Source organism: Amia ocellicauda, chromosome 23, assembly GCF_036373705.1.
Source record: "Amia ocellicauda isolate fAmiCal2 chromosome 23, fAmiCal2.hap1, whole genome shotgun sequence".
Lineage (NCBI taxonomy): Eukaryota > Metazoa > Chordata > Actinopteri > Amiiformes > Amiidae > Amia > Amia ocellicauda.
Window position 1 is genome coordinate 2,690,053 of NC_089872.1, and position 18,939 is coordinate 2,708,991.

At 37.4% G+C, this 18,939-nt stretch overlaps 1 protein-coding gene across 10 annotated transcripts in view; it reads right to left on the bottom strand.

Moving 5' to 3' along the window:
- LOC136718813 (mitogen-activated protein kinase kinase kinase kinase 3) overlaps nucleotides 1–18,939 on the bottom strand; it is a 147,943-nt gene that overhangs the window by 33,316 nt on the left and 95,688 nt on the right. For 6 of the 10 annotated variants that reach the window (XM_066696559.1, XM_066696558.1, XM_066696557.1 and 3 more), the window contains exons 13-17: nucleotides 17,278–17,356; nucleotides 14,194–14,252; nucleotides 13,483–13,545; nucleotides 985–1,043; nucleotides 251–289 (exon numbers count right to left, since the gene is read on the bottom strand). In XM_066696559.1, the coding sequence (XP_066552656.1) occupies nucleotides 251–289; nucleotides 985–1,043; nucleotides 13,483–13,545; nucleotides 14,194–14,252; nucleotides 17,278–17,356 (299 nt within the window). The remainder of the gene's footprint in view (nucleotides 1–250; nucleotides 290–984; nucleotides 1,044–13,482; nucleotides 13,546–14,193; nucleotides 14,253–17,277; nucleotides 17,357–18,939) is intronic. The other 4 variants (XM_066696560.1, XM_066696563.1, XM_066696562.1 and 1 more) reach the window with 1 other exon arrangement.

Here is an 18,939-nt window from a genome sequence, read left to right on the forward strand (position 1 = left end):
AGATTCCCCAACTACTTTCCGTGCAGTGTTTTGCCTCGGATATAACAAAAACAATGACAAAAAAAAGTAAACAGCGGCAGTCCAAGCAAATTAGTCCTCCGTTACATCAATCTGACAAGCACAGAGGTGAAAGGGCACGTTAGGTTGCACTAAATATTAAACAAATAAAAACAAATTTAAAAAAGCAAAGAAAAAAATTAAAAGCAGATGCTTCAGGATTAAAGATGAGAAAAGGAAAACTGGAATTTACCTTTGGTGTAGTTCTTCTTCCACTGACTTTAACAGACTCCTTCAAATAAGAAAAACATTTAATTGAAAGAATGTAAGACAAGCAGCTTTTGAAAAAAGAATAATACATACAACTGCTCAAATAAATACTTTAAAAGCAGGACAAACTCTTAATAGCTTTTAGGTAGGGAATTCAATTCTGGGAACAAACAGGAAATCATTCAATACACAACCCTGGACTTAATTAATTTATTCATGACAATGTTGCATATATTGTAGTTTAATTTAGGGCTACACGAAACAATGGTTAAATTTTTTCAGATGGCATTTCTGTAGAGAGAAACTAGAAATATGCTTCTCATCTCATGCCAATCAATGTGAATCAATGTTCCTTAATACAAATTCTTGTAGCTGTTCTTTGTGTCAACCATCATAAATACATACAATATAAATAGTGCTTGCAGTCCCCCATTTTCCACACACAAAGAGATTTTATTATAGTAGTTTGCAAAATATGAGAGAGGATGTTTGAAAGACAAAGAAGAACCACCAGGTACATATTGCTAACAGCAGTGGAGATGCACAGAGTGGTTTCCCTCAAAGGGGATCTCCACAGCTTGGGTCCTCCTAGACTGGAAGCATTAGGGAGCACCTTAAAAGTCTGTAGTATATTCCATAGTAGGAACTGAGATCAGGCAAATCTCAAAACCCACATCAGATTATCATCACAGCACAACTGCATTCTAACACACTTACTTATTCCCTCCAAAGAAGTAACTCCCCTGAGGTCCTTGTCCATATTCCAACTGAAGATCCTAAATAAACGAAACAAAGGAGAGAAAGCATTAAACACAAAAAGGTGATTATTACAGTCTTACAGCAGTTTCAGTTACAATTACCTTAACTGTGACATTTTGTCTATAAACAACGAAGATTGATTTTCTGATCGAGGAACTTTGTATGCGCAGAATGAAAGTTCAGGTTAAAATAAGAAAATAAAAGACACTATGTTCAGGCAGCAAAAATGAGCCCTGTATAACTATGTTCAGGCAGCAAAAATGAGCCCTGTGTTAGTCATTTTGAAAGGTGTAATGTTGGACAACAACAGAAAAACTGCTTGGCTTTCTTTGGCAGTCAGAAAAAAAATACCCACTTCAGTTCATGCTTGAAATACAACGAAACATTGTAATTGTCAGCAGATGCCAATTGGAAGGTGATTTGTGGCTAAAAAAATTTTATAAAAATGAAGCTGGCTAAAAATGCAGGTGAATTGTCTGCAAATGACCCTGTACGCAAGGGCTATCCCAGCTCTTCCACCTTTAAGTGCTCCTAATTAGCTCTTACATACAATCCTTAACTAGAATGTTCATCAACATTCATCGAAAATGCTAAAGTTGGTAATCTTCCTTCATAAGAGTGTGGATTAAATCTCAGATTTGGATACACCTGCTCTGCAACACAAGCATTAGGGGAAAGTTAAGATCTCTGGGGAAAAAAAAAAAAACAATTCTCACTATGTATTATTATTATTATTATTAACTGTAGTTTTAAAATACACAGCACAGCTAGAATAAGGTTTTCAATTACTTGATATGAAACAATTATCTTTTATATATTCTCATGGTAAGTACTATGGTATTTGTTTTTATTCATGTAGTTGGCTTTAAAACAAGGTGTTTGTTGGGGAGGATAAATCAGTCATTCAAAGTGCTTATGTCATAAAACAGATTCTCATAGATCTATATTCAGTAGCATTTAATTCCATTTTAAAGCACATGATATTTGTATCCAGTAGTGGTTGTGTTTACTAAAACTACCAAAACAAGATGAGTTTAAATGCATTCTTTGAGAAGGGCAATATATATTCTCATTTATGGACAGTTTTTGTGGAATATATATGCTGGGGTTTTTTTCTGACTTGCTTTACAAGCCGTTATATAGTCTTGAAAATAAAAAGCAGGCCTAAACTTAAAGGCTAATCACACACAGCCATCATTTGCATTTTTCCCCCCACCTTTGTTAATTATAGAAACGTTATTTCTGCTTAATCAAAACCTGTAGTGTAGAAAACAACCATGGCAGTAAGATACTTCTTGAAGTTTGCAGTTTCAAATCAAGAGTGCCTATAGTACTATACAGAAAAAATAATCTTTTCTGGCATTACTCAGCTGAAAGTTTAGCACCCCCACCCCCACCCCACTAACTGTATAAAGTAATTTAGTAATAAAGTTATTTTTTTAATTGAGTAGTCAGTAGTTATTTTGTGCTACTACATTAATTTGACAAGGCAGTAACCAGGGGGCACCATGAAAGAACAGGCTTGTGCAGTCAAACTTTAATCCAGAATTATCCAGAATTGCTTAATTTGTGGTGTGCAAAAATGCATCAGATTAATACAGTGGTGTGAATAGCCCTTAAAAATGCAAAACACAAATGGACAAAAATTAAGACAACAGCAGAAAATGTGAAAATGTTTAAATTGTTTAATCTCTCGGTCTCGGCAAAGCCATCCAAAGACTGTGTGCATGAGAGAAGGGAGGGGGAGCACAAACTTGAGAAGAGCTTGATTATTTTAATGGTGATTAAAAAGAAAGGATTTTAAACAGGGGTGAAGTTATGCTTCAGATTCTGATTATTCAAAGTTTGATAAAAAGTCTACTTATGATTAGCTGTAACTATTCTTAAACATGGTAGAGGTGACCTATTACTAGTATATCTCTCTATTTCAGGCACAGGCAAAGGCACTATGTTTGCATCCAATTGTGTGTGCAGCTCAGGGGTCACGTACTTGGTGTGCATTGACGTCTAATGTCTCAGCACACACTACAGTATAATAGGCCTCAAAAGTCCAGCTGCAGTGAAGGCTTCCCGAACAAACTGAAGAGACTTTAAATAGAATGTATAAAGGCTGCAAAAATATATACCTATACATTATGATTTCCACATGTATTTTCCTGCCGCTGCAACAAAGTCTCAAAAGTTATACCTGAGCACTCCAAAAGAGAGACCATCTCAGTAACCGGTTCATTTAATCATTTCTCTCACCATGGCCCATTAGTATTGCACATAAAGAGGGGTAAAATGTTGCCAGTTGGAGAACATTTTGAATTATGTTCTGATAGGTTACACCAGTTAGCCAACATACATATGCCGGATTCCTTAATCCTGCTCCATTCACACAGACGCGCTTCTGCCAATTTATGCTAGTATTTAGATCCTGAGGTAGAGAGAATTCCTGGTGTCAATATGCCGGCTTAGACCCTTTCACACGACAAAATGCCATGTAAAAGGCTGCATAAGTCTGTGTGAATGAGGCTACTGTTCCTCCAATTGTTTTGCAATTGCAAATGCATTCTGGTTCACTTGGAAATACACTGTTCCAAACAGAGAACAAAACTGCAAGTGACATACTCAAACTCAAAGAAACTGCCCAGCCTTGTAGCTTCGTTGAAGCCCTAGAAACTACCTGACAATGCATTACTTGCAAAATCTCTTTGCTGAAACATGGAATAACCTTGTTGTATGTGCCGTTTCTTCTACTGTTATACAATAAAAGCAAAAAATAAAGGAAAGATAGAGCAAGAAAATATTATTTATTTAGACCCAACTTCCACTCAAAAACTGCAAGAGAATCAAGTGTGATTAGAAAAGTGCAAAACGTGAAACCAATAGAATTCTGGTCCCCATGAAGCGGCAAGAGACAAAATCAAACTTGAATTCACTTTTAAAGAAGTTTGATTAAAAAAAAAATGTATCTGGTAAGAATCAAAATGAACCTAAACAAGTGAACCACGATTCAAATTATTTGCAAGTGAACTAGGTGTGAAAGTGTCCTAAATCTGACATCCAACTATAATAGCAGATGTTTGCAAATCGTAAGAAATGCCATTTCAAAACTCTTCTATTTGCTTTAAAAAAAAACAGAAATACTGCTTAACAGATCATTTCAGTTCAAGGTAAAAAGCAGCTTATAAAAACACTGAAATCCATTTAGAGGGGGGCCATGCAGTTTTTTCTATTCCTGCATTCCATAACCCTTTACCTGCCTGCATTTACAGGGGGGGAAAGTAATTTTGACTGTAGATTACATTTCTTGTATTACTAATATCATGGTTACATGAAGCATTACCAACTTAAAAGACAAAGAAATGCTTGACTCTAGAGACACTGATCCATCTCTCTGCTTTGCAAACAAGCTTATCACCAGCACTGGGCTACATCTCTCTGCCCACTATACAACATTAGAATTTTAGTTGTCTTTTATTTATACAACCCCAGGAACCCTACTCAGACTCCCATGCACTGCACCGTTCACTGCATCTGGCTTCTCTGTATGACTTTAAATAAATTACATTAAGTCAGTGTCTTTTTTGTTCATCCTCTCTCCACTATGTAACTTTGGCCATACAGCACTCTCAACAGGTCCATGTAAGGTGACCAGTCATAAATAAAGGTATGAGGTCAGTAAATACTGATAAAAACTAATAATTACAGTTGAATATTAAAATATTCCAGATTCCAGTGTTGCTGCTACATCAGGGTTTCCTGCAGTGCTATTCAGGCCAGGCGGCCAACCTGGACAAAAAACAGTGCCGCCTGGTACATAAAATAATGAAAATAATGTATTTAAGTAATTGATATTAAATTCCAGCTTTCCAACATTTTAATCAGCTGGAGCTGTAGCAGTTCTGCCCATGATGCTACGGCTCTCTGTCTGTACTGTGGACTAACAGTGTGAAAAGAAACAGATGACACTGCAAACCAAGTTTCACAGAAGACCTGGCAGCTGCCTTCATGCCTCCTGTGTTAAGAGTAGAGTTGCAATGGTGAGCTGTGCTGATTAACAGTTGGTGATTCCAAATTGGGAAGTATATATGGAAAAAAGCAATTTGCAAATTCCAAATTAAATTAAATGTATAAACAAAGATTGTACCCTGCTGAAACAGACTAAACACAAGATGCAGAATTTCAATAATACCTGAAATAAGTGCATTACAGAAGGGGATACCACCATCATCAAGCATGTCAAATTCAATTTCTGGGGGCCACAGAATCTTCTGGATTTTGTTCAAATTCAGTTCTCAGATACTCAATTTTTCTAGTTACAGGATTAAATAGCATTTTTCTTTTCTCCAAAAAGGTGTATTATCTTGTGGAAACCATATATTTTAAAATATCAATTATAAATAATACAATAACTTAGTAATCAAGTTCTCCAGTTGGAATGAAATCCAGAAGAGGCTGCTGTCCTACAACCTACCCCATTCTCCAGTAGGCTGAAAGGGAGGTCTGTGTATAAAATACACATGACTCCCTAAGAAAAGCCTTAATTAAATCAGAGAGTTGAAAAACTACCTGTTCGAAAAATCTCTGCTGGAATGGATGGAATATTTGGCATTTGCTTCAGGAACAAAAATTAAATAAAGCTCTAGCTGAGCTCATGGTATCACCCCAGTTAATGTCCTTGGGTGTTTCCACTTGGGATTTTCCCTACCCTTCTGACTAACTAGTCCAGAAAAAAAAAATGTTAAAAGTGATGACTATATCACTTGGAATAGTACAACAGAATTACATGGCACCCAAATAAGGACACATTGAAATAAAGAAAAACATTTTTGTGTTTGATAAAAATTGGAAAGAATGTGTGTAAACAGGATTACAAACACACAAAACTTACACCAATATTTTTTTATTTATTTTTATTGTTTGTAATTTTTTGCCATCCTTAGCAGTGGCCTTAGTTTGTCTGTGTAGTTTTCAAATATGCCAATTATTTTGGTCACACTCAAGGATAGTAGATCAGTGAAGAAACTAACATTGGGGAAGGAACAAGACTTCCATAGCATATTTCTTTGATCCATTTCTGGTTTTATAAGGGACAGGTTGTTAGAAACAGGATTTTTTCAAGGGTATTACCATCTTATGGGTTAATATGTACAGACAGATGTGGAGTCAAAATCGCATTAAATGTACTGCATTTCTGCTTCACCAGTTCTATCCATACCCTACCCTGTAATAGCCTGTATCAAATGTGTGTGACAATTTAGCTCATGGTGTGCAAAACAGACAATTTAGTGAAGTTAATGTTATTTAATTTATACAAAATTCATAAAGAAATTAACACCCCATAGAAAATATGTAACAAGATAAACAGTTTATTGATATTTACAGGATTCCAATAGGGACTGCTATTTTTTTTTTTAAGCATTTTGAAGTACTATTTCTGCTTTAGCATTTTTATTAATGTCATTGTCTATAACATCTATAATTCTAAATGCAATGAAACTAACGGACTAAAAGGTTAATCCACCAAGCTGGGAAGCTTATACTTTGTTCCCATTGTTTTCTCCCCTTCTGGAAATAACTCCTCTTTCCTAGTAACTGAGATTTTATGTGCATATGTGTCTTCCAAGTTTGCAACAGAATTTTTCTGCACACAGTACGTTGTCATATCATTCTTTTTCACATGCATTTTTGCTGACAAGATGCTTTTATTAAGCTGTCTAAGAACATCCAGCCTCACATCACTAATCTAAGCTGGCTTCATCCAAACATTGCTGCCTTCATTCCCATTCCTCAGATCATTTGTAAACTTTTTCCCAGCTCAGCATTTCCATGTAGCAAGAACAGAGCCAACATAAGGAAGGTTAGAATACTTCTAAGTTTTATTTTATTTATTTTATTTGGAATCAGTAGTTAACTTTTATTTTTATATCTCTCAATTTGCAATGGTCTACTGTTAATACATGCAGCTCCCCTCTACCACCCTTGGATTCAGGGATTGAAATAAGACTCCCATTTTATTAAAGCAAGCTGCAGGGTTCTTGTAAAGCAGCACCAGCTTCTGGAAATTGTACTTTGTTACCTTTGAGTATGTTTGCATGGAGACACACACACAGGTACAATTAAATTAAAAACATCTGCTTTTCTACTTCATCTGTGCATTTCATAGAAGAGCATTCAACTCATGTAAGTTGCCCTGGACAAGGCCATCTGCAAATAAATACATGAATTACATAATAAAAGTTGGAAAGGAACAATTGTGCATTGGGAGTCTAATTTCAAACCTTGCTTTGGTGAGATGGAAGCATGTCCTCTGAAATATCCAGTGTCAAACCATCCTTTAGACACACACACACACACACCAAGAGTCCACAGTGCAAACAACTTAGCTATTGCACTGTAGTGAGGATGAATACAGCTCTCTCAGATAATACTGCCAGCACATAGGCAGCCACAGGGTGCAGTGTTGTGAAGTAAACCAAGGAAAACCTGGGAAGCTCGGACTCTGATGAACCTCTGATAACATTTGGCTAACGTTTTCTGGGAAAGAGGTCAGCTTAGCACCTGTAACATCTGGGCTATAGGATCAACCTGTGTTTCTTGATCTCTTATATGTTGTAAGTCGCCCTGAATAAAGACAAAGTGGGCTCCTTCTTTTTGCTTCCTTCTGTACTTCAGCTTTGAATAAGATACAGATAAAGATAGTTTAAGAACTTTGATCAATGATTTCAACCAATACCTTTGTCACTCAAAGCTTATCAGTTTCAAGACAGGTCATTTAACTGGCAGGACCTATGACCAGCAAAATGTTGTGACAGCTTTGCAAGCTTTGCAAGATGTGTATCAAAAGTGGAGGCCTTGGCACTTTCAAATGACTATGCTATGCCCATTGAAATCTGCTGCTGAAGTTGGAGTTTCCAAAGAAGTTTGACATTTGACCATGTATAATTGTGTAGATGTATATGGAAGAGAAATGGCTTGTTCCATCAGAGGGGTGAGGCATACTTATTAATGTTGGAAGGATGCGTTCAAAACAAAAAAATCTGGGGAAAGGAGAGGAAAAAAAGATTGCTATACTCTGGTGTCCTTTTAGGACCAGCACTGGCAAATTGTGCAACATCAGCACATCTGACCCTGTGTGTGGTGCAGGGCTGAGCTCACACTGACTTGCGGGTATTATCCATGAGTCAGCATCTTATGTGGTGTAGCTTCTTCATAATTAAGGATATAATTGTAAGTGAAAAGCAAGCTTTACCTCAGATTCCTCAAATCTCACAACCCTGAATGAGGGACTCCAGAGAGGAATACAAAATGCTGACAAACTTTGTATATTTCTACAGAAAAAAGAAAGTAGGTCATGACTGACTTCTCCCCTTCATTTAAACACGGGAGGATCTGTCAGCATATAACAAAAAATGTCTATTTCCACCTCACTGTCACTCCTTCTTAGCATTGCTCTACAAAAAAATGCCACAAAAATGCCAAAATATATATATATATCCCTGCAGTTGCTTTGGAAGCAGAGATAAATCAAGATCACATTTGAAAAAGGGATAAAATGGTGAACTATGAAGGAAGTGTGGGCTGTAACTGCATTAGTTACATCTCTCTCCTACTGCTCTGATGAAAGAAAATCCTCTACAATGTTTCAGTGCCAGAATTATTAGTCTATTTTACATCAAAGGGTAGATTTCTCTACTGGCTAGACTTTTCTGGATATTCTAAAATCCTCCTTGAACATTGCCCTTTACTCACTTTTGGCTCATAAATCAATTTCAAAAACTGCCCCCAAAACACATTTGTTTGATAATTTCCCCCAGACCAACATAAAAGGATGTTGCTTTTTTCTTTTAGAGTTTATATTGCCGACTCACCTATTTTCACCTAATTCGATTCTCTGTCTACTGTTACTTTTTTTATTTTTCCCAAGAGGTTTAACCTTAACAGGGATGCAACTAAAGCCCCATTCACACTGAAATGCCAGAAAATTGCAGGCAACATTTGCCTGCTTTTTTCCTGTTGCACGCCATTCACTCAAGAACTAGTCAGGAGAGAAAGGCAAATTATATGTCAATCTATGTGCATCAGTTCATCAGTTGTATGGTCGTGTGTTTTTGCAGTGTAGTCACTAAACCCAGTGATCACAGAACATTTGAACCAGTGAACCCAGTACAAGACTCAGCTCCCGGTTCATGGTCGCATGACGAGAGGCATTGTGTGGGTCTTGACACACTGCAGCAAAGTTAAATCAAGTAAAATACATGAGAAAAAATCTCCCAAAAGTCTTGGTTTGCAGATCTGCGATTGATTGATTGTTCAAAATGAATTTTTTCTTCTTTCATTGACATTACTGCATTAAAATTAAATAAAATTCGAAACAAACTACCATCAGTGCCACTGTAATTAAGTCTAAAGGCACATTCACATTAGAGGTTTGTTTTGTATTCGGTGCAGTTTAGTTATTTTGGAGAAGAGTGTGAACAACAAATTTCAATTGGCAAATTAACCGAAATTAAACGCAAATTATTAATTGACTTATTGTTAACAGTAACATCAGTAATCTGACAATTGGATATTGGACTATATTCATCAAGTGTGTAACAAAAGGTATTTCTCATCGAAATGGAATCTAATGCAAATTAAACTTAATATGTATACGTCAGAGAGTACAATTTTATACAAAGGTGCCGTGTGTGACCCAGTAATTTTTCAGTCATTTTGCTGCTTTTGTACTTTTGTTTGTGTGAGAAAATAAGTGTAAGAAATAACAAATTTGCTATAAAAACCCTTAATTTCATGTATTTTGTACCACTATGTTTGGAATGGCAGTAGCAGTAAAATACACCTAAATGGATATTTAGGGGACGTCACACTGTTATTGTATATAGGCAAAACAATCACCATTCGGCAGCGCAACACTGAATATAATATTCACAAGTATAGCAGCATATTGTTTTGTTCAGTAACTGCATACAGTATGTTTAAATATTGGATGTGTTCATGATACAGACAATCGTCACAGATTCTGAAACGGATTTGCTTTTCTGGTCAGATCTGCGCACATCCTACACCTACGTGTACTATTTGGTTGTATCAGAAGTAGACTGTCAAATGTGTTAAACTACTGCATGTAGTTACTTTATTGCCATCATATATATGTTATTGTATGGGTTATGCTGCCATTTCTTATGCACTAATCATGTAAATGTTTTATTAATACAAAACGATCTCACTCGATTATTGCAATATGAGCAGTGATGAGTCCTGAGAAAACATGAAAGTGAACCATGAAAACGAACCCGAGATAGTTTCCAAACGAACTGAGCACGTACACAAAACAAGTGTGAACAACGAGCAAGCACACTGATACACTGTTTCAAAGGAATGAACCGAACCGATTTTGTTTGAAACGAACCCAGTGTCATGGGGTAACACGTTTGCCTGAATAGAGATTATATTTTGCAATATTTATTGGTATATAACATCTGAAACATGTGTGACAACAGTTAGCATTAAATATGCCAACCTGCTGGTTCATCAATAACTCAGAATTGCTGCGACTATATTATCTTCAAACTCCACCATTTCTAAAGACACGGTCGGTTTCTTGTTATGGTCACAGGTTCTCGTTAAAGGTGTCTTAACCTTGTTGTAGGGATGGGCGGATCGATCCAAAGTATCGATACTTCCGATCCTGACGTTTCATTTTTGAGAATCGATCCTCACATAAAAATATCGATACCAGGTGCTTTCTTTAGCCAGTGATTTTTTTAATTATTATTATTTTTATGAAACTAAATGTGTATCAGATATTGAAAAGCGAAAATCTAATGAAATGTAGCACATTGTTGTTTAGGATATGAACTACTTCTCCTTCCGCCCTCTGCCTCCGCTCCTCATATAGCCTATACATCTCGGTATTGCTGTGCCTGTAAACACTTCAGTCGAATTATTGCCATAACCTGATTTTTTTTTACCGGTTGGGGTTTTGTTCTGCATGTAAACGCACTCAACAGGCTGCTAGATTGGACCAGTGTTACCAGGTCCTCTCCTTGATTTCCCCACAAACTGGACCTAAAAATCCCCTTAATCGGAAAATTGAAGTGAAGTGAACAATGAGGAAAATAATCCCGCGTTTTTTACTTTTGCCCCACGTTTCATATCCTTTCCCACCCCCACACGTTTCCCCCCCATGCAATATTTTCCCCCATTATCTCCCCATGGCTTCAATTGGGGGTTTTCCCCCCAATCTGGCAAATCCTGGATTGGACACATTTTCAAACAATATCTGAATGCATTATATCTATTTTGTGGAAAAACTGATATGCATTGCTCAGGATTTCTAAAACAAAGATTTCCCCTTTTTATGTACATAAGATGACTTTTAAAAGTATCGATATTGGTATCGGGATACTAGCCTTGGTATTACTTGGTATCGGATCGAAAAGAAAATCAGTGGTATGGCCCATCCCTACCTTGTTGTGTTGCAGTCGCAAAAACGCACCCCTAATCTGATTGGTTACATCAGTTACGCACTGCATCGACCACGCAAGGACGTGACACGTCATTCACCAGCAATAACTTTTCTGCTACATTCAACACAGACACGTTGCCAGAAAACTGCCGGCAATCAGACTAGGAACCTTGCCAGAATATAACCATTCTCACAGACCTTGCCGGCAACAAAATGCCAACAAATTGCCGGCAATTGTTTCAGTGTGAATGGGGTTTATGACACCTATTGAAAATCACTTTAAGTTTTATTCTCTTACAAAGAAACCAGTATCCAATTCTCAATTTTTCAAAGCTCATTATCTTATTTTATAGTACCACCTCCTCCAGAGACAGAGATGTGGAGTTCAAATAATACAAAAAAAAATTGTATTTAATTTTAAACTTCATCTTTACAAACTGTACAAGAATTTAGTACAAATTTTGAAATGGATTAAACTGATTTGCAGTTAGATAATTAATTTCTATTCCTGTTTCACTCCATATAAAAAAGGTCAGGCTTATTTTAATACTCTTACATTACATCTTACATCTTGTTTTTTTCGGTGGGGTCACCCTTTCAACTCAATTATGCATAAGCGATTGTGTATGTGTTCTAAAAGCGATCTACAGAGGCTGCAGTAGTCAGAGCTGGAGTCCTGTGTTTCAGGGTCATGCTTTCTAAACTTCTCTTCCTTTCTCCTATGTGCAAGCTGGTCCTATAGTCTGCATAATTAAACCACTTAATGAATAATAATCTCCCGATTCCATTAATAATCTCAAATAGTCATTCTATTAACACATGATGATGAAGCAGCAGCAGCAGCTATGAGCATTTATTTAGGCATGCATCCCTTTATTACTTAGGTGTCTTATTCAATAATTCTGAGAATGTGTAAATAATTTAAATGTTTTGGTTTGCTGGTAGGAAAAATTTTTTTTTTTTTTTTTAAAAGAACAACAGCATCGATTCCCAGAACAATGTATATATAATATTGCAATCATAATACCATTGCTGTAACATATATATTATAAAGTACACAATAATAATATTGCAAGATTTTACACAAGCAGGACAATAAGTGTAATTTACAGTTTAATGAAAGAAAATGTCCTGTGTATGTTCTTTCACTGATTGTGGTCGGTGTTCTGGAAAAACTTGGCCATGAGAAGAAACACTACTTCCAGCATGTACAGAATTGGTAACAACTGACAAACATTTTATAGCCTTTTTAGTTAAATTGGGAAATAACTTAATTTAAATCTAAAATTATAGCCATTTTGTTTTGCATATGGTATGTATTGGTCCATTTCTGAATTACAGTCAGCATCAAATAATGAAATGCATTATAATGGGAGGGATTCCAGATCCAAGCTACACACTTGTTTAGGTCTCTCTATTTAACTTGTAATGCATCCATTTATACAATAACCATTCATATGCATCACAATTCGCTTTTATTCTTCTAAGTAGTGAAGGCGTGATGTGTTGATTTCTTAATTGCGGATTCAGTTAAAATAAGTGGAGTGGCTGCAGGGACATCTAAGGCATGGCAATGGAAAAAAAAAGAAAAAAAAAAGTAATGTAAAATGCAGGGCCCTAGTCATAGAAGAAAAGTTAAAATGGCATACTGGACTGCAATCTCTTAGCAGAAGCCAGGCTTGTGCTGGAGCAAACTGATTTAAAAACAAAGCTCTCTTTGTGAATAAAAATAACTGGAGTCACCTGAAAGACTTCTAAAGCAATGAACCACACAACCACAACTATAGCGACCAACAAACATCAGCCACAGATTTGAGTGAGTTCTAGACAAGTGGTTATACAAAGAAATAAAATAAATAAAATAAAAAAATTCTAATGTGAACGAACAGAAACAAAAATCAATCAGAATCGTGAAGAAGGCAAAACAGAACAGCAGAGACGACAAGCAAAAAGCAAAACAAAAAAACGATACAGAAACTCAGAAATGTGAAAAATACCAGGTTAGATCTTGCAGTGTAGTATATTTCTTCTGAACAGTCCAAAAAATCGTCACTGTCGGGCTGTTTTGCAGACAGAGACCAAGAAATTCAAGTTATTCACATCAAGGCCAGGACCAAGGAAGAGAAAAAAAAACTGAGGAATTATCTAAGGCAGAACAGATATGCTCACAATGGTCGCACAGCACTGAAAGATTAAGTATATGCTTTCTTTTCATCCTATCTATCCCATAATATTAGTCGGCGTGTTTGTGAGTGAGGGGAGATAAATAGGAAAGATGAGCATGGATGTTTTTTCTCATGTTATGCTACATGAAAAACAAAATTTAAATCAAAAGGAAGTAGGAGTTGTGCCTATCAACAGACTGTTGCACTACTGAACTGGTACACCATATGTTTTGGTAGAAATGTGTTTGAGTTTGTGGATTCATATATCCTACAACAGTTGATGTAGATGTAAAGTATATGAAGGGGAACAAGTGCAAACTAAAAGGGGCGGTGCTGACAAAGCCAGGTAAAAGATCTTTCCCATGCATTCATTTGAAAGTGCAGAAAGAAATGGAAATGGGGGTTTGCTTTCAATGGACAGGGCATTCTCTTGTCATTCACTTGTCTTTGGAGAGGTAGAGTTGTGTGTTGATTGGGAGAGATCCCTTTTCATTCAGTTTGACAATTAAATGGGCACATAACAGTCACTAGTGAGGTACTTGCCGGTTCATGGTGGGGCTCAGTCTCCTTTCTCAGTGGGGGGTCAAACTTGACCTGGCCAACTGTGGGGAAAGAATATGCTCAATTAACATTTAGTCTGCCATGCAATTTCAAACTGGCTCTTTAACTGTACCTTTCCCACACTTTCCTACTTCCCCTTCCCATTCTTTCTGCTCCCCAGCCCGCCTAAATGATGGACCCATCTACCAAAAAACATAAGGATTAGTGTGCGCGCTCTGTCTACCGTGACGCCCTTTAAAACAATAGATCTGTAAACTCTAGAGTCAAACCTACCTTTGCAACCTGTTAACCTCTCACCACTATATCACTACATACTGCCCACTATAGATGATCAGACCACACGTTCGTTTATTAATTATAACTGTCGAAGTTCATTACAGTCCTGCTCTACTTGCTACGTTGTGTCTTGTACTGTATTTTGTTTATCTGCATAACTCATTGAAAGGTGCACTGTAGTCTATATCGTTACACCACTTCAGTATTAATACTTTGTCACTCTTTACAGTCTCTTGAATGAGATTCAGCTCAAAGAAGGCCAAATTAAATAAATGATAATAATGAAAAAAACAACAATGAACTACAGATACATTAACACAAAGGTGTAAAATGTGATACATGAGGTACATCTGGGTACTATATACATTATTTTGTTTATGAGCAGAATAACCCTACTGATTTAGTGAAAAACAAGAATATAATATCACATTGGAACATTTTGCAACATATATACACACACACACACACACACACACACATATATACACCGATCAGCCATAACATTATCACCATTGACAGGTGAAGCGAACAACACTGATAATCTCGTTATCATGGCACCTGTCAGTGGGTGGGATATATTAGGCAGCAACTGAAAACTGAAACTGTCCTCAAAGTTGATATGTTAGAAGCAGGAAAAATGGGCAAGCGTAAGGATCTGAGCGACTTTGACAAGGGCCAAATTGTGATGGCTAGACGACTGGGTCAGAGCATCTCCAAAACTGCAGCTCTTGTGGGGTGTTCCCAGTCTGCAGTGGTCAGTACCTATCAAAAGTGGTCCAAGGAAGGAAAAGCGGTGAACCGGCGACAGGGTCATGGGCGGCCAAGGCTCATTGATGCACGTGGGGAGCGAAGGCTGGCCCGTGTGGTCCAATCCAACAGAAAAGCTACTGTAGCTCAAATTGCTGAAGAAGTTAATGCTGGTTCTGATAGAAAGGTGTCAGAACACACAGTGCATTGCAGTTTGTTGCGTATGGGGCTGCCAAAAGTGCCTACAATGGGCACGTGAGCATCAGAACTGGACCACGGAGCAATGGAAGGTGGCCTGGTCTGATGAATCACGAGTTCAAGGTGTTGACTTGGCCTCCAAATTTCCCAGATCTCAATCCAATCGAGCATCTGTGGGATGTGCTTGGCAAACAAGCCGATCCATGAAGGCCCCACCTCACAACTTACAGGACTTAAAGGATCTGCTGCTAAAGTCTTGGTGCCAGATACCACAGCACACCTTCAGAGGTCTAGTGGAGTCCATGCCTCGACGGGTCAGGGCTGTTTTGGGACCTACACAATATTAGGTAGGTGGTCATAAATGTTATGGCTGATTGGTGTATGTGGCTCTGAATAACCAAGTATTCTCAATTTGAATCCAGAGCTTGTTTCAAAAATAGGGGTCATCATTGCTTATCTGGACTAATGTCGCCAATTACTTGTTTCCACACGGATTTTATAGTGTAGTATACACTCTCGAAGAGACATGGTACCATAGAAATCAGTATACATTATTTCCCTGTATTTTGTAATATGTATATTTCTGTTTGGTGAGGATTTCATATTCACATTAGGATAAATTGGGCACATATCTTGAAACAATGGATTAAAAGCACTTATTTCCAAAAAAGCAATAAATTAGACCTTTAATAACTTCATCTACAAGCATGATTGACAGGAGATAATTATTGTAATAGCTGCAGTGGATCATGGAAAAAGTGCTTGAATGTTTCATAGCTGAGATTAAAATTAGTCTTTAGTAAAGGAGAGTGCTACTTACTGTCTGCAAACAATAAATCATTTTGAAATGGTAGGAATGTGTTTGCTTCCCTCAAGGATGTACTTCTGTGCTTTAGTAACTGAAGAGCAGGAAGCAAATTTACTGGAAAATTATAGAGACAAGCTACATTTGTACACCTCTTCTCACTGCTGATCTGGTCACTGATCTGATACTAGTGCTTTAGAGGTACGACTGCAGTTCAGGGGTGGATCTCAAGAATTTGTGGCACTAGCCAGCACAGCTAGTAGCCCAAAATTTCAACTAGCCTGGCTGAAATGTTACTAGCCCTGTGTTGTAGTAGCTTGAGCAGCACTCACAATGATGATCAACTCCTCCGTAGCTGACATCACTGGATGAGCTTTTACGTTCTGTACCATCAAATTCCGTAAATGATTGGGTGATTTTTCATGGAATTTGATGCTCTTCAGTTTATAATTAGTCAAACCAAGGTCGAATGGACTCTTTTTGCTGGAGCTATGTGCTTGACAGGCTGACCACCACATGCCACTCTGCCGTTTAAACAGAAGCCAGTCCTCTGTCCTCTTTCTCCCACTGCTCCTGGAAACATCTCTCTCTCTTTTTCATACTCAGCTGCAACATCGCTTTTGGGTTTCTTTGTTTGGGGTTGGGGAAAATTAGTGAATAACGATGCATTTTCAGGATTGTTTTTTAGTTAATTTGCTCTGTAAGTAACGTACTGGTATTTAGGTCTATGACTACCATGGAAATGTACAATGGTTAGAGATTTAACTAGCCAGCTGGCATTCAACTAGCGTAATGAACCCAGCCTTTATTTAAGGTGGACTGATTATCAGGGGCTGATCATCATTTTCGGTCATGTCGCATTCTAGACTCCATTAAATAAACTGCTCAAAAAGACTTGCCCGAAATGTAAACTAAATGTAAGCTTAATTTCCAGCCCTGCTGCAGTTACTATAACCCTTTAAATGATTGTGGTTGAGACATTATGCCACAAAAGCATTATTTTTAAGAATGATTTAAGAATTTTGTTTGAGTAAACTTACAGTTTATTTCAGAGCGCGTCTTCTCTTCTCGGGCATTTCTGCTAGTCGAATGAATCCGATGAGGCACGACAACAGGGGGCTGAAAACAAATTAAACAAGGACACACACACACACAAAGATTACAACTGGTGAACAAAACATAGATGAGTTCAAATGCACGTACCAACAATAAGACTACTAGAACTGAATTGGTAAAGGTCTGATTAGGTCTCAGTATGAATAGGGTCAACCTGTTCATAATCTTCTACCCCCACTGAAGGGAACAGTTTAGAAGAGCTTGAAAAAAAATTAAGAATATTCTGATGTTGGTTGAGTTTAATGGACAGGAAATGGAAGACTTGTAATGTATTGTTTATTGTACAAGTACAAGGTGAAGACAGCTCTTGAAGAGTATTTCCAAAGAGAAAGTGTGTCAGAGGATTACCCAAATAAAATAAATAAATAAATAAAATCACATTCCGTAGGTGAATGTTAGGGACAGGCTGTGAGAATTCTATGTATCCTTTAATTGTAGAATTTAAAACACATGACGCATGAGAAAGACCTAGGAGTCTATGTGGACTCCTCACTTTCTCCATCCAAGCAATGTGGGGAAGCAATAAAAAAGGCAAACAGAATGCTAGGGTATATTGTCAAAAGTGTAGAATTTAAAACAAGGGAAGTAATGTTAAGACTGTACAATGCGCTAGTTAGACCTCATCTGGAATACTGTGTACAGTTCTGGGCACCACACTTCAAGAAGGATATTGCTGCTTTAGAGGCAGTTCAGAGGAGAGCAACCAGACTTATTCCAGGTCTGAAGGGAAAGTCCTACTCGGAGAGACTGAGGGAACTGAACCTTTTCACCCTGGAACAGAGGAGACTACGTGGGGACTTGATCCAAGTCTTCAAAATCATGAAAGGCATCGACCACATCAAACCAGAGGAGCTTTTCCAGATCAGCAGGGACACACGCACCCGGGGACACAAATGGAAATTGGGCTTCAAGGCATTCAAAACGGAAAACAGGAGACACTTCTTTACACAGAGAGTAGTCACAATCTGGAATAAACTACCCAGCGATGTGGTTAAAGCTGAAAGTTTGGGAACATTTAAAAATAGTCTGGATAGGATCCTTGGATCACTTAGATATTAATGAACACCAAACGAGCACGATGGGTCGAATGGCCCCCTCTCGTTTGTAAACTTTCTTATGTTCTTATGTTCTTAATTTCATAGCTTGACAGTCACACATTTAATATAAATCTGCTTCAGGAGAATTATGTTTTTAGGGGGGTTGGAAACAGAAGTCTTGCAGCAACTGTATTTTAATTTCCAGAAACTGACTATTAATCATTTTCACCATCTCAGCTCATTCATAAATACTGGAACTACAAGACTGAATTCTGCCCAAGAAAGGGCAGGAAAATGGCAGATACAAATGACCATTTTAATAGCCATAAGAGCAAACCAAAAGTACAGATTTCTATGTTTAGTAATAGGTCTATTTACCCACAGAATGGAATTATTTCAGAAATGTATTTGGAATATCATGTGAATACAAAATAGTCCCAACAGGTATACACTAGTTTTGGGAAAACTTCATCTCCAATAAATGTAGAGAGCAGGCCTTTAATTCTTGGGTGGGGAAGTAGTGTTGTCAATGCAATGGGTGTCTTGATT